Source organism: Molothrus aeneus, chromosome 1 (assembly GCF_037042795.1).
Source record: "Molothrus aeneus isolate 106 chromosome 1, BPBGC_Maene_1.0, whole genome shotgun sequence".
In the NCBI taxonomy this organism is placed as follows: Eukaryota; Metazoa; Chordata; class Aves; order Passeriformes; family Icteridae; genus Molothrus; species Molothrus aeneus.
The window spans coordinates 45,712,628-45,728,819 of NC_089646.1; the positions used below are offsets into that span (position 1 = coordinate 45,712,628).

General features: G+C 40.7%; 1 protein-coding gene across 1 annotated transcript in view; it reads left to right on the forward strand.

Moving 5' to 3' along the window:
* Window positions 1-16,192, forward strand: part of ULK4 (unc-51 like kinase 4) — a 215,026-nt gene that overhangs the window by 196,243 nt on the left and 2,591 nt on the right. The window contains exon 36 of the mRNA XM_066556214.1: window positions 13,048-13,136. Coding sequence (XP_066412311.1) covers window positions 13,048-13,136 — 89 coding nt within the window. The remainder of the gene's footprint in view (window positions 1-13,047; window positions 13,137-16,192) is intronic.

Consider the following 16,192-nt stretch of genomic DNA (forward strand, 5'->3'; position numbering starts at 1 on the left):
CATATTTATTATGAGTACCTTTGTGTGATAATAGTGCTTTGTGATTTTTTTTCCATAGTCAAAGTGAAAATGAGAGCGAAAAGTACCCAGTTCACAGCCTGATTAGATCACAGCTGAAAGCTGGATTGTGGGTAGCTGGTTTTTACACAGCTCGATAGGACTGTCTTTTCAGCTGAAGCCAAGACTGCCAATGTGACAGTGCTGCAAGCCAGGTGTGAGGTTCACAGCCCAATCTGTGTGGGCAAAGTTTGTCAGAACCTTGCAGTCAATAGGGTTGCCTTTGGTCAGTGCTATCCATTCCTTGAACACTACATTAACCTATGAGATAAAAGCAAAAATGTTTAAAAAATAGAAAATGTTTGCTCCTCTGTACATACTGAAATAGAATATATTTTGAGATAACAAAAGTTTTCTCCCTGAAAGACTTAATCATGTAATTCAAGATTGAAGTTTAACTTGTTGCAGCAAGCATTTCATGGCAAAATAAACACAGCATCACAAAGCTGGTTAACATTCAGCCACAGCTGCTGGCCCTATATTTATTAATTTATTTCCCTAGGACTTGCTCTGCGCTTTTAGAGAAAAAGCACTTCCCTAATTTTTTCTCAGTAGACATTGACTTCTAGGCTGTTTGTTCAAGATAAGCATCAAAATGAGAATGCAAAGGTCAATCTCTGCTGTATTAGAGAGTTACAAAGAGAAACGGTCAGTTTGTCTTCCAGGGAATGCTTTCCAATCCAAATTAAATTACTTCCTTTAGGATAAGGGTTTTCTTTGGAAATTCAGCAGATTTTGTGTTTACAGGACTGACTGCCTTTACTGTGTACTTTGCTGAAAGTTTTCTTTTCATCTTTCTACCTCTTTATCTCCACCTTTTAATGACAAAGTCTGTGAGCTCATGCTTAAGGCTCTGAGATGGTGGCAGCAGTGGAGTTTGCCCTGCGTGGTCCACCACTACCTCTGCTTCACTGTGCTGCCTCTCTGCTGTCCCTACTCCACAGACCTGGAAACCTTTCTCAGGCCAGCATTTTTGCACTCAGAACTTCAATGGCTGTTCCAGCTAAATTGGGAACCAGAGCAAGTGAGATTAAAACAGGGATCTTATTCACCCCTTCATGCTTTGGGGACATGAACCACTGACAAAAAAATGGAGCAGACAGTTGGAACAGGGATTTAAAAAAAAAAAAAATTTACTGTAGCAACTAAACCAAACAAAACCCCTTTGGACAACATAACTGATGACAGAACTAGTCTCAATTAAAATATGTTTTATAAAAATAAGGATGCATTAAAAAATAATCCATCACGGTGCCATCAGGGCAAAGGAGTTGAAGAAGCTGTTGCTTGTTCAGTTGGAAATTAATGCTACCTTTGCTGAGACAACACAGCCCTGTATGGGCTCCCCCCATCTTTTTCAGCACAGACTAAAATAGATCACTGTAAATCACCAACAGAGGTGGTTCAAGCCAGCCTACTTAACACTGCCATGTAGTGAGTGCATCTATACATAGGTTTCACATTCTGGCTAAGTAGTTGGTAATCTCTTGACCTGCTTTAGCTGAAGTGCTTGTGATTGCTTGACTCTTTACTTAATTGCATTATTTTAATTTAGCTTAAATTTGTTTAACTACACAATGGAGGAGATAAGCTGGAGTATCTGTGGTAACAGTGCCAGACAAAGCTTTCTATGTGGAGAGGATGAACAATTTAAACAGATATTTTATAACTTCTGCACCCATTTCTTGACACTGTGGTATATGCCTCCTTGCCTTGTCCCACTTTGGCAATTACAGCTAGGCATTTGCATTGGGACAAAATTGTCCTGGTCATGGCCACGGCCTGCACAGAGAGCCAGTCTTATTCCCCTCATTCCATCTCCTGTCAAGTATTATGCAGAATTGTCCTGCATCACCCTTCTTACACTGCCAGGGACGAGTTACCAGCTACTTGAGTTTTACCCTTAAATAAAATGAGTATTTTATTAATTATGAGTATTTATCTTCTAATTTTAATTATGAGTATTTTATCTTCTCTGACTTCTATAATTAACAGTAAAGCATTATGTTGCCATTCATGCCAGTAGTTAGAGACATCATGTTGGACTCATGGCCTTTGCATCTTTTTCTTCTATTGTTGATAGAAGACTGCCAGGTTAAAGATTGTGATCGTAACATAATAGGAGCACTTCATGCATGTGTGGAAATGGCAGTTGATAAGAAAAGATGAAGGTGACTGCACAGCACTGTGCTGAAAGAAAAGGGTGATTTATCTTCTCTTTGCAAGTTTCTGCTGGAAATCATTTAACCTTGTCTTAAAGCCCATTTGTTTTTGCAGTTGCAGCAAAGAAACTCCACTGTGTTTATATTCATCTCTATTTTGAAATATAATTATAAAGGACAGTAGGATGGTATTATGTTGGAGATATCTTCAAGAATTTCTCTTATGCACAGGACCTAAATCTCAACAAATTGAGAAAAGCTTAAGAAAGCTCCCCCAGGAACCTTTTCCTGCCAGTCCTTGATGAAACTGACAGTCAGCCAAGAGTGAGTTGGCTCACTGATTTAATGTGAACTCATTAAATCAGTTGTTTCTTGATGTCACTAAAACAGCAGGGCTCATAAACGATGAAGTGTATGAAGTCTAAACACAACTTAATGAACAGGCAAGTGTTGACAAAACCCAAAACCCAAATGTACTGATGACTTGTGGTTATCTGCAGTGTGAGGTGCAGTGAGGGAGGATGACCTCTGAAGTAGCTGTGAATGCTTACAACTTGGCCTACAGAACCATTCACTCTGTGTTAAGTATTATTATGTTTATTTGGAATAAGTAGTCTAAGTCTGTAAGTGTATGTGTGTCTGTGTTAAGTGCACATTTGGACTTGCACTTTGGTTCATAGTTGTTTTCACAACTGACATTTTTCAGTCAGTTTACAACAGGTGCTCTTTAATGACACTGATGGGGATGGGAAAATCAAAAATGGGATCTGTTCTTAATTGTGGAGAGCACCAAGAATGAGAAGTCTCTATTCCAATGGCTGGCATATTGCAGACTCAGCTCCCTGGAGGAAGCTACTTACCCATTTGTTCAGAACATGTTCACTTTCTGAGATACCCCTGCAGCAATTATCACTGTGCTTATTTGGGTACTGGGAGCCCAGTATGGTTATGAATAGGTACAGGAGCTGTCTGAAAAGCAATACTGCCATGGTCAGCAATGAGAAATAGGATCTTTTCACACAGACAGCTGTTTGACTTTGGGTTGTGTGGTGAAACCGGCAGTTCTGAAACCTGCAACCTGTTTATTCAATTCAAAATTCGAGGCCAGTGTAATTCCCAATGACTATCACTGTTGTTTCATTATGGAGTCCTAATTCATTGTTTCTGTGGGCACAAAAGTATTGCTGGACTCATTTGGTGTTTCAGCACACTGTAATTTTACATAGTGCAATACTGTTGAGATTGCCAAGCTGTGTCATCTGTTGGGCTCATCACTATTACTTCCTTTTGACCTCCTCTGTGTAATTACACATGGATGACTGACTTGCCGCTGTGAAGATACATAAATGCAACTGGACTTGTTAAATGAAAAACAGACTAAAATTATTCTCTCCGAGGCCAGTGCAAGCCAACAAGGTAGCTGTTTGCTCTCTGCCAGGCAGCCAGAGCCATCTGTCACATGACAATAAGCAAGCATCAATTTCAGAAGTCCATTTGTTTTTGTGACAGTTTTTACAATTTTATGGAAATTGAACCATTATATAAAGCATAATTTTCCTCAGAAATTGGTGTTTTATAGACTTACATCCCTGTTCAGTCATTTAAATTCCTAGCTGCATTTTACATGAAGCATAAATACACTGATCCTTTTTTCCCCCAATAAAAAAAATCTTCAGAGCATTTTTCTGGATTTTGGCAGGAGGAGGGGTGGTTTTGTTTTTATCCTGTATATGCAAGACTGTCCGTGTTTGGTACTTAAGGAAAACCTCAAGGTGTCTGAGTTTTATGTGTCCCTGGAAATCAAGTCTGATGGGGCTACAAAGGAACTAATGTTTGGTGCTTTAATATTTAGCTCAAAATCATAGTTCAGAATGAGTTTTCTAACATGATTTTGCTACTCTTTTTATTATTTAGAAAGGAGTTTTTTGTAATGTGTGTTAATTCTTAATTTAACTCATCCTATTCCTGCTTTTCTTGGAATAATAAATCTAACTTATCAAGCCAAGTTGTAGAGATGTCTAATTGTTGGAGTCTTGTGTTTAAGTCCAGATGATGACAAATGTGATCATGAGCCATCTAATTTAGTTTCATCCTCCATGGAAGTTGATCAATGCTATATAGAGGTTCTGCTCAGGGGCAGTTAGGGATTTCACATACTAGATCAGATTTGAATTGCCCAGACAACTTGGACAGCTCTGTTCATATCACTCTGCCTTCATAAAGGCATAGTGGGCTTTTATCTTTATGAGGAGCATTTTAAAGCAGGACAAGGAACAATGTCAGGCTGTAGGTATCATTTTTTGGAGGCTGTATACATTAAACTTCAAGTTCCTAACTGAGACTTCTTGGCTGTTCCTAGGGGTTTGCCCAGTTCACCTGAGCATCACTGCATGGCTGTTCAAGGGTTTGTGTTCTTAGACACAACAGCATTTATTAAATTGGCAATTGCTTGGTTGCTTGCATACTTCTCCTGTATGGTAATTGCCATTTAAAGGTCAGCCCTTTGCAATATGTCACTGGTTCTCCTAATAGCAAGAAGATGAGTTATCAGTGGTAATGATTCTTACCCTTGCAAGAGTGTAAATGATTGAAATTATTTGAATTGTCAAGGCATGTGTGGTGGGCTGACCTTGGTTGGATGCCAGGTGCCCACCATGCTGCTTTATCACTCCCCAGCTGGAGAGGGGAGAGAAAATAAGATGGAAAACCAGTCATGGTTTGAGATAAGGCAGTTCACTGAAGCAAAAGTGAAGGTTTGCATGCACATGAGTGTGTGAGTGAAAGATCTTGATTTCGCTGTTCTAGATGAACATGAAAAGAACATGTATGTGGAAGTAAAGAAGGTCATCCCTAACCCACGGAGCACGTCAATGAAAGTTTGATAGAACTCCAAAAAACTTCTGCAGTTAGACTATTTTGTGATTTTACGGGGAGACGTAAGGGTTGACAGATGTTGAAATTTGAGGATCTTATTCACAGATTGAATTATTAGGCCATAAAAGACAGTATCACTGGAAAAACAGTTATGGGAATCAACATTTAAGAAGTATTGTAAGTTACTTGTCAGAAGCTATTTTAGGAGAAAATCTGATTAGAGAAAGACTATGAAGGATATTTCAACGTGAGAGATTCAGAGAATGATTAACTTGAGGGGAAATCTAGATGTGCAGTGAATCTGTGTGTTGTTTTAGTGTTTGTTCATAACTATTTTTAGTTTGCTTTGCTCCACAACAACCAGGAGCCTCTATAACAGCTCCTAAAAGAGCATAAATGTAGGATCTGAACTGTGGTAATAAAAAATTCTTCCAGAGGATTTCCCTGTCTCTTTTATAAGGAGGAAGTTACAAGAGACTACCAGGGTAAGGTGTACCTAGGAGGTGGTGGTCTCACCTGTTCCAGCAAGGTGAGGACAGGGAGCTGCTGGGAAGCTGCAGGAAGAGGGATCAAAGGCTTTCAAGTTTTGTGTAAGCTTAGTATGTGGCCCAATTTGGCTAAAGCTGATATTTGAGGCCAGCTGGGACCATTGTTTGGACAGAGCGAAACTGATCTGAAGTAGTACCTCAGGGAGTCGTTGGCATGCAGGTGACGGATGAACCTGTGTTTGCAGATGAGATCATCAGCAGCAGGATGGCAAGTGCTTATTTCCAATGCCATATAGATGTTGGGCTGGCTTCTGAGCATGCATAACTTATCAACACTGCAGCCCTGTGTGGAAGTCTCCTGTAGCACCTTTGAGCCATCTTTTGCCAGACAGAACTGCAGTTTACTTTTCCTAATAAAGCTGTTGTGGTCAGCTGGTTGTATAATGGATGTAAAGAGGTTGCCCTATCCAGTTCTGTTAAGTCAAATATTTTAAACTTACTCATTAAAGAGGGTGTAAACTGCAATAATGGATATTTTCTGGATTATAGAGACATTTCTGAAAGCGAGCTGAGAACAGCACTTGCAATAAAATCAAACCTTAAAAATCAGACAAGACAGAGAGTACCTTCTGTTCAATAATTACCCTGCAGTTTATGAATCTTCTCTTATGTTCAGACAATGCCCCTTAGAGTTGATAATTTTACAACAATCACAGAGCATGCCTCTCTGTGCAAAATGTATGTGCTGAAGGGCAGAGAATAGCCTCAAAGTGAATAGGTGTCAAGAAACATCCAAAATCAATTAACAGTTATCTATCGTGTGGGAGACATTCCTTGTCTGTCTGTGAATTGTCCTCGAGCCAGTGTGGCGCTCAGACTGCCGGGAAACTGGGACGGTTCCAAGTCACCCACAGGAATGGCTTTGAACTTAGAATAAACCTCCACACACATATACAAATTAGAAGAAAACAAAACACCTCAAATGAAATCGTGGCCTTATCAAAATCAAAAGGTGTTTGTTGACTTCAGTGGAACAAGAATTTTATCCATAAAGAGGAAAAAAACATTCTTGAACTCTAAAATCAGAGCTAAGCTGTCTGATGTAGTGTGGGGTTGGGTTTTTTTTTGGTCACAGATACCTGCTTGTTTTCACATGTATTTGCAGGATCTGAAGGCCACAAAGTCTTTGTAATTGTGTGTCTGCAATCCCTGACTTCAATGTGCTTGCCAAAGCACACCTGGAACACTCACGCTTTTGTAAGTTTCATTTCTTGTTTTTATGGTCCAGCAGCATTGCTCAGGCCTGTTCAAGTGACTTGGCAATTAGTAACATAAATATAACTTGTCCGACTTGATTTGTTCTTCCCACACACACATTCTGTGTCTCTCTCCAGCTGGAACCATGTGTAGAGAGAGGAGTAGCAAGGAAGCAATGCTATGAAGGTTTTTGTCCTTTTAGAATGAGCTCTCCAACACTATGGAGACCAAAAATAACTTGTGGCCATCCTAGTGAGCGTATGATATCCATATAAGCACACCGCTTTTGAATGTTCCTCTGCTACACCAGCACATCCTGACTAGAGTAACCATGAATTTTCATTAAACAACCTGTAAACTGGTGCTTTACAGGGTCCTCTCCCACAGACCTGCTGGGAGGACATGTAACTAATGTCAGAATAAACACCTCACAAAAGACCAGTCTATATATCTGGGATTTTTGTTGCTAGTTTTAGTTGTTTTGCTTTTGTATTTTAGAAAGTTGCTGCCACAGATGTAAAATTGCCCTAATAGCTAGAGTGCTTCCCTGGTAAATGGGAGTTCATGTTTAACTTCTCCTACCTGGAGAGCCATGTTGCCAATTGCCTCCCTGCCAAGTCCCCATGTTATTCACTCCCTGTGTGGGAGCCATCCAAACCTCCCTGGCTCTCCCCATTCAGTGGAAACCCTGCTGCAGCAACGAAATGTGATGCTCACTTACTTAGAAAAGGGGAGAGGACTACAGGAGAGCCCAGGACCCCAGCAGCCTGCTGTGGGGGTACTGAGAAAAGGTATTGTGGTCTGTGCTGTCTGGACTGGGAGCTTTCACTGGCTGTGTTAGCAACCTGAGCTCCAGAGAGAAGAGTGAATTTGGGTAACTTCATTCTCAACACAAGGTTTCCATGCCATTTGGAAGCAGCACTCCCCATGCACTGTGCAGGTGTCTGAGTCCCTGCCTGGGATTCCTCTTTGGCTGCTAATAATTAAATGTCATCATCACAGCCTCCACTTGATAGGCTCCAAATGCTTTATTGGGTCTGGCACTTCAGTTCACAAAGGTAAGGCTATGTTACTTTGTAAGAGTGTGCAGGCCTCCAGAAGTGAGAGATCCACCTGATCTGTCATGAGAAATGATGAGTTCATTTATTATAATTCCTCAGGGCACTGCCAGCTTAGTGCGTATGTTTGGAGAGCAATTTATAATTAAATAAATGCTTATATTTAATAAGTCACAGCCAATGGATCTATTGGTTTAGTTCACCTGCATGAGTCCCTGGTTGCAGTATTTGCTGGGTTATTGTACTCCTCTGTTGAGAAGGAATGGCTGCATATTTCTTGGCCACATCATCGTGAGTTGTGAATAATAAACCAAGTGACATGATTTACTTGATTACTGCAGTGCTTGTGAATAGTTCAGCATTGACAGCCTGGGAGGAAAAGTACCACTGAATGCCCTGGGATAGGCATAAAATGGGTCACAACACTAGAAGGTTTTCCCCTCCAGCCCAGGCATTGTGCCTCATTTCTGAAGTTACTATCCCATTGACTTATTTGCTGGGCTGTCACATCAACTATAGCAATGTTTTTAACACCACTATATTTCTTGACATTTGTTCCTTAAAAAATGGGAATAAGGTCACACTAAGCAGCTGTGAATAGCCATCAACTTTCAGTCACCACCAGCCTGGATGACACTTGAAACAGTAGCTTTGGTTGGGGATGAAAGGCTCTGTGTCCTACTGACAGTGCCTTCAGCCAGTCAAAGATGCAAGTAGGAATGAGAAGTCTGAGATGCATATTTAAAATTGCAGGAACAGCACTTACTATGAAGACATTATTTGAAAGAGTGTCTAGAGGGCAATAGGAGTGTTCTCAATTCTTTAATGTTTTTTTAGTCTGGAAACCTAATTTTTAGTATTATATTTCATGTCCAACATAGGGTCCCCATTAGTCCATAAAAAAACCGTATTGCTGATTGTTTTTACTGCAGTATTAGCTGAAGGTACAAGTTCCATTCACAGAAAAGCTTCCAACAAGGGATAAATGATACTCTATTTGCAGCATGTGTCAATATTCAGGTGATGCTGACATTGGACCTGTGAGTATCTGGTAGTTCTGATAAACCAGCCCACAGCAGCTTCTGCCTTACCCATGTGGCTGCTCTCAGCTGTGCCAGTAAAGTTGAGCAAGAACTGAGTACCTGTAATTAGCTTAATTATATTAAATTTTGATAAAAATGTGGGGAAGCATCATTTTATGAGGTTAAGATATGTGTGTTTGGGAAAGAAAAAGAAAAGTTTGTGAGAAAGAGGTATGTTTTGAGGTGTCTTCCTTGTATCTGTGTATACAGGCAAGGTAGTAGCTTGTTGAGCAAATGGTGAACATCCCCAGCAGCTGTTTCTTTAAGAAGATGATACTTGAAAGGTGAATGTGCTTCCAAGACCTTTCTTCAACCAAGAAAAAGCTTCAGATATAAAGCTTCTTATTTTTGCATTATTTTCAAGTTTACTTCACAGACATCAAGTTTATGGTTCACATGAAACCTCACCAAAGAAGAGTTTCTTTCTCTTAAAAATGGTGAGAGAGTAGTGTACTGCTGAGGTAATTCTCTCCATTGTAAAATACAAAATGTGACTTATGACTGATCAGAGAAAGCAGTTCAGCATTATGAAACCAACCTTAACAGAAATAATTTGCCCTTAAGTTTCTATGCTTTCCTGAAATTTGAATTGCAAAAATCCCTTCTTAGAGTAAGAATGCAAAACTCCTCCATTTATTAGTGAAGTAGATATTCCAGTGGAAATATATATAATAATATAATATTATATATTATATATTATATATTATATATTATATATTATATATTATATATTATATATTATATATTATATATTATATATATAATAATATATATTTATATAATAACTTTTCCTGCATTCATCTTTAGCAGCACCATAATCTCTGAATAGTTTTCTGGAATTTTTTGGAAATATTGATCATTATGTATCAACCATGATATTCCTTATGGCTCATCCTTGTTTAACAGGATAGAGGAGAGGTGCTGAATGGTTGTAGGCATAATATAGAAAAGTAATTTTGAAATTCTTGTTAAATTGCAGTGAGCGTACAACTAAACTGAGATTTAATTACATATTTAATTAAAGGAATAACTATCGATTATGTCATTGAATCTATGTTGCAGCCAGCCCTAACAAACTGCAATACTACAAGAGATCATTAAACTAGTTGTTAAAATTCCAAATTAATGAGAACTAGAACTGGTGTGGATATAAGATGCAGCAATGGTGGGTAGAAGAAAAATATAACCAAGGGTAGAATACATTAATTTCTCAAATTTTGGTGAATGGTGGTTTTATGTCCTGTCATAATTTATTATATCCTATGGAACAAAAGGAAGATGAAACTGGAAGTTTTTAAGTAAGAAACATGAGTAAAGTTTCATCTTGAAAGTGAACAGTGATTCAGATATTATTTCTCACAAGCTCCTGTGAAGCAGGATGTAATCTGTTGTGTGCAAGAGACCTTCAAATTGCTCAGGGAGCAATCAGATCTACTCAGACTGAGATAAAGAGCAAATAAGAGCCAGTGATCAGAGCATGGGAGTGCTGACAAAACCCATGGGTAGCTGTGGATGAGCTGGCTCCTGGGTGCTGGTAGCTCACCCTGTATTCAATCTGCAGTTTTCCTGCTAGCACAGAGTTGGTCCCCTCCCAGGCCCATGGAATGTGTGCCTGGTGGTGGGTAAGGATAAGGAAGCATTTTTGTGGGCACTGGTGAGGAAGAGCTGGGGAAGCCCCAGCCGCCCACGTAAATCTGTGCAACCCTGTTTGGTCTGGGTGAGTTTTCTGTGGGCATAGGTGGCACTGCCAACTGGACAGATTGGTTTTTCTCCAGCACCCCTTGGCTTGGATGAAGCTGGTAGCTGGCACTTTCAAGAAAATGTGTTGTAAATTTGAATTATACTTAATTTAAATGGACAGGAGGCAGCTCATGCTGCTCCTTTCCCTCCTTGTGCTTCTACTTTTACTGCTGAAAGGATCTAATTGAAGCATTTTCTTAGCTTGGGGTGTAGCCCCTGTGGATGGATACCATGGGAGCCCATTGCTTGTGGCTGAAAGTTGCTCTGCACAGTGAAGTCTAACAGAGAGGTGATGAGATGATCTCATGGGTGTTTCTGTTTCAGTCTTTTACAATTTCTGTGCATATAAAGCCATTTTAATCCTTTCTATTAAAATGGGTTGTATGCACAGAAATGTGTTCTTAACAGTGACACACAAGGCATGCTGCAGCATGGGCAGGCTTGTAGTCAGACCCTGTGACTCAGTTGGACTAAGTTATTGCTTGAAATAGATAATTTTAGAATTAAACCTCTTTCTTCTTTTATAGTTGAGCATATTTTTAATGTTCTCTGTATGATGTCATTGGCTGTTTTGTGAAGAGACCGTGAAGGTTGTACAAATGTCAGCACCCAAAAGTTAAGATGTAGTAGAGTAAGGGATATCTGTAACCTTTATTTGACCTGATAGTTTTATGGAGCAAGACTCAGTCCTAGTGACCTTCCCTCCCTGTGACATCTTGGCTTTTTGAAGTGTACAGGATAAACAAGGGGCATGAATGTGGAAAGCGCAAGGAATGTGACAGTAGCTGGTGAGCTGCAGGAGTTGCAGGGAAGTGTTTGGTTGAGGCATAACCATTCTTTAGGAACAGAAAGCAATGTCTTGTGGTGAAAGTACTTTTCTCTCTGTGTTGCTCCTATTATACATGGTAGTGTTCTTACATTCAGAACCCAGATTCCAAAACATTTTCTGTGTCTAGTAGGTAACATATAGAGAAGACTGGATTTCTGAAATACAAACTGAGAGAATCAGATATGAACCTCAAGAGAGTAAAAAGGTTTAACTACCTGTAATCAGGATTTACCAATGATTTGTGCTTAGGTAATGGCATCACTGTTTTTTTTCCAGCACACAAGATATGTTTTGGTTTATTTCAGGCAGGTCCCTGTTCCCTGTAAGTGCTAAACTACAGGATGTTACGATTATAGATGTGGTGACACTCTTGCTGCAGAATCACTGCTGATAAATTATGGTGGGATGGCAGCTGTAAATACAGCTTCTGTTGTGATTTAAGAGGGAGATGTGAAGGCGTGCTGCCCAGATGCTGGATCAGTGGTAAATAGGGCCAGCCACAGCACACTACAGCTCACAAGTCCTTGCCAGATTTTGGGATTAGAAGTCATAGTTTCTAGCGTTAACTCTTCCAGTATCAAAATAATCAGCTGGTTTGGTCCTCCCCTTTTCCTTTCTCTTCAGCCAAGATTTATTTACCTTTGCAAGCAGGAACTGACATGCAAACCAGTTTTTTTTAGTAATTTATTTGAGATACAAGAGGTTTTCAGCAAGTTGCCAAGTATTCGGTGTCTGTTCAAGCTACAGTGCATGAGGCTTCATGTTGTGTTCCCTGTGATCTTCCGGTTCACCTGCTTAACCACCAGGAAACGTGTGGCTGTTTGGAGCTCTGTAGTTGTGCTACTTAAGGATGGAGAAACAATAAAGCAGTCTTTGTGGATTCATGTAATAAACCACACCAGCAGCAAAATCAGCTATAATCAGGATTCATTTGACACAAAAGGGCAAATAGCTTTGGTCACTCCACCCCCTGCTCTGTAGGTGACAGTCCTGTGCAGGTAACACTCCTAATGACTGATGAGGGGCGAGAAAAATTTCCATATGCAGTTTCCAGCTTTGCAGTGATTTTAACCTGGTTTCTCTCAGAGAAACCCCACACGTCCTGATCTGAAGGCTGGTAGAAGCTTGGTTATTTTTTCCCTGAAGTGAGAAATGAAAATAACTGTCTCCCCAAGATATCCCTGGGATTCAGACTAAATGGGCCTTGTATTTGCATTGATACTAAGGATGAAATCAGGATTGTCAGACTGTGGTATGTGAATTTGCACACATACAGGGACTCAGAACGTGAGTGAATATTGTTAACTAAACCAAGATATTTTAGATGTTCTCTGCCAAAAATTCAGTAAAAGGGACTTTCTCATCAGTCTCTTCAATGTCACATTCCATTTACAATTGTAATAAATGCTGTAACTTGTTTCCTTCTCTCTTATCCCACAAAAATGACAGAGAAGAATCTTTTGCTAAGCCTTTGGTAAAGATCCTTTCTTTTTGTTCCAGATAACTTCAAACAAGAAGCACTTGGAGAGCCTGAAGAATGATGGCGATGCTCTTATCCAGGCTCTGGAGAGGCTGGTCCAAACTGCCAGGTGAGTTCCCTCAGGCTTTCAGGAATTTCCAGGGCTGAGAGCACTTGCCTCCTCTTTTGTCTGCAACAGTCTTCTGTAATTCTGTGCAGTAAGAGCTTCTCAGGTTTCTGTCCCTGGCCCCCCTCCCTGCACTGCTCTCCTCCAAAGTCCTCTCTGTCAGAGCCTGAGGCATGCTTTGATCCCCAGCTGCTGCAGTCCAGCTCCGTGCGTGTGTCGATTCTGTGGATTCTTTTTTTCTTAATTTATTATTTTATTCCAAACCTTGGTCCCTCTGTCAGGGGTTCTTGGCAGAGTGGGCTGCATGCACAATGCAACATTTGTGCCCCGTGTTAAGGTGGCTGTGGTTGATGCATTTGAAATCTGATTCCTTTCAAAAGTTCGGCTGAAGAACAGAACTGCTTTTGTTTAAGAATACCTGTAGCTTTGGCAGAAGGCACAAGACTTAGGGGAATGCCATGGCCTTCTCTGCAAGAACAGAGGTGCTAGTCCCAACAAATGGGCCAAAGCTTAGCTCATCTCCCATAGACTTTCCCTTATCTAATCCCCCTTGGACATTCAATGAATGAATGGCTGTTCTCTGCCTCTCAAACAAATTTTATGCTTCTGCTGTGGGCAAAATAAAATTCATAGAGAAATTGTATTTCCAAGGTCAGTATTTGAAACACTGATCTTGGAAATCTTTGCAGTGCTCTTTGCCTCCCAAATGAAGGCTTTTGGGAAAACTGGCTACTCAGCATTATGGCAGAGTACCATGTTTTGGAAGGAAGGGGGGATGTGGGCAGACATGGAGAGGAAATGCCGGGATGTGGCAAGTGCAAGGAGATGCACCCTGAGGACCAGCCAAACCTGTAGAGAGCAGTCAGCATCCCTCTTGCACACTCAGCTGCTGACTCACAGGGTTTTGTAGGACACATTAAATTATCTCACTAAAATAAAATGTCAGCTCTCCCCAAGGGAGACACAGGCACTGTTCTAAATGATCAAATTGGTAGCCAAATTTATAAAAACATTTAACAAAGATTTATTAGATCGATAACAAAAAAAAATTAGAATTTTGAAAGACCACCACAGCCAAGACAGCGTCAGCCCCGGGTGCAGGCGCTGGGTGAACCGAGATCCGACTGACAGAGTGCCAGCATTTCCCCAGTGGTTCACCCGAATGCTTCAAGCAGCCAGCTTATATACAGTTTATTCTGCCTGAGGCAGGGATGACCGAACGACTGGATCCATACATGTGCAGGAATAGACAACGGTAGGTCCAGGGGTCCAGACGGATGTCTGAGCACCTCGGCAGAGCCTGTATTCGTATGTAGCAGAGTGACGCTGTGCTTGAGTAGGGTAGATGCAATCTGCCCAGGTGCAGGTCCTTGTGAGTGGTTTAGACATTCCATGGAAACTAGCAATCATGGCCCAGGAAGGTTTCTTTCATACAGACTTGGTATTATCTTAATGTTGTCCGGGAACTAATTGAATAAAAATGAGACTCTGCTCCCAGCCAGAGTGATTACAGACATACCTTAGATTCTACAATATTTTATACACATATATAACATGAAATATCTCTACCATATACTACAGGCACCACCACTGAAAATGAGAGTGGGGGAAGACAGGGTTTTCCTCTCTTAGAAACAACTTTCACTCTGTTTGTAGCATTTCAGCGTTAGATGCACCAGACAGCCCAGTCATTGTCTTTGAGCTCTGCTTTTCTGGGTTTCTCAGTAGTCTGTTGCAGTCTGTATGTTTCTGTATGCAGAAAAACACATGGTACAGAGCCCAGATCAAGAGCACTCACCCTAATTTAACACAAGATGCTCAGTAGATCAAATTCCAGCTGATGCCATTCAGTATGCCTTACAATACAGTAAGGTGAGCCAGGTCCCTGTGCTGTGCCAAGCTCCTGCACTGTAACAGCAACAAGAGAGCCCCTGAGAACTCCTGGATTTTCATTTCCCCTCCTCCCCTTCTTTAGGGAACAATGTCCCTATCCATTTGCCTCCAGAGGAGACTGAGAGGGACTGAGTCTGGTTCTTGGGACTATAATGGACTCAGACATGCATAAATTGGCAACAGGCAAGCAGAGGAAGCCTGGAGTTAGGAAGCTTTATCAGACTTAGCTGAATGGACATTTATTTATGGAAGGTATAGATATTCTACTTTCTCCTCACATTTCCTTATGTGGCATTTTTCCCAAAATATTCCTTGTGACCTGATAAACTTTGTCTCCTCACCTATGCTTTGAACCTGGTTAAGGAGCCTCTCTGTATCTCCTGCAGAACTGGAAATATTTTAGAGGCAGCTACAGCCAAGGTCCTGGATCTAAGACATCCTCGGGATAGTCTAAACTCCCAGGCCCTTCCACGCACATATTACCACTGGTTTGAATTGAGGAGTGTTTTTGCTTTGCTCATTTCTTACAGACAGGTTTCTAATTTCTCCCTCTCCCTGTGTGTCAGAAGGGAAGTGTGTCCAGCCAAGCAGTTGAGTGCTAAGAGAAGGGTGCTGGTTGGATTGAAAGCTGCTTTCACTGCTCCCCTGCCGCCCTGTAGCAGCTGTGGATTGCCAAATTCTGTCTCAGTGATGCTTCCTGAGCTCGTTGGAACAGGCAGTTTTAAGAATGACATGACCAACCCATTTTGCTTAGTAACGACCTGGAATCAAATCCATGCTTAAAATGAGGGATCATAGACATTTATTTCTCAGTAAAGGTGGTTGATAAGATGAATTTGTTTCAGATAACTGATTTAAACTGCTGCATATTACAACATTGACTTATGTAATGTGAACTGATCATTTGGATTTTCTGGTTAGCTCTGTGTTCCCTAGAGTGTGGAGTACTGGTAGATATTGTCATTAGCAACAATAAAGGAAGTTGCAGATTGATCTGCTGATGTCCTTTCTAAGCTATAGATGAGGGATGGTAGTCCATAAAAAACCTAAAAAGACTTGATTCTGTGAACTAGGAGTAATGTGTTAGAGCCTCTGTTCCAATGCTAGGAAAGAAATGTGTTTCCAGAAGAAAAAATTAGGCAAAATATATATAATAAAACCTCAGG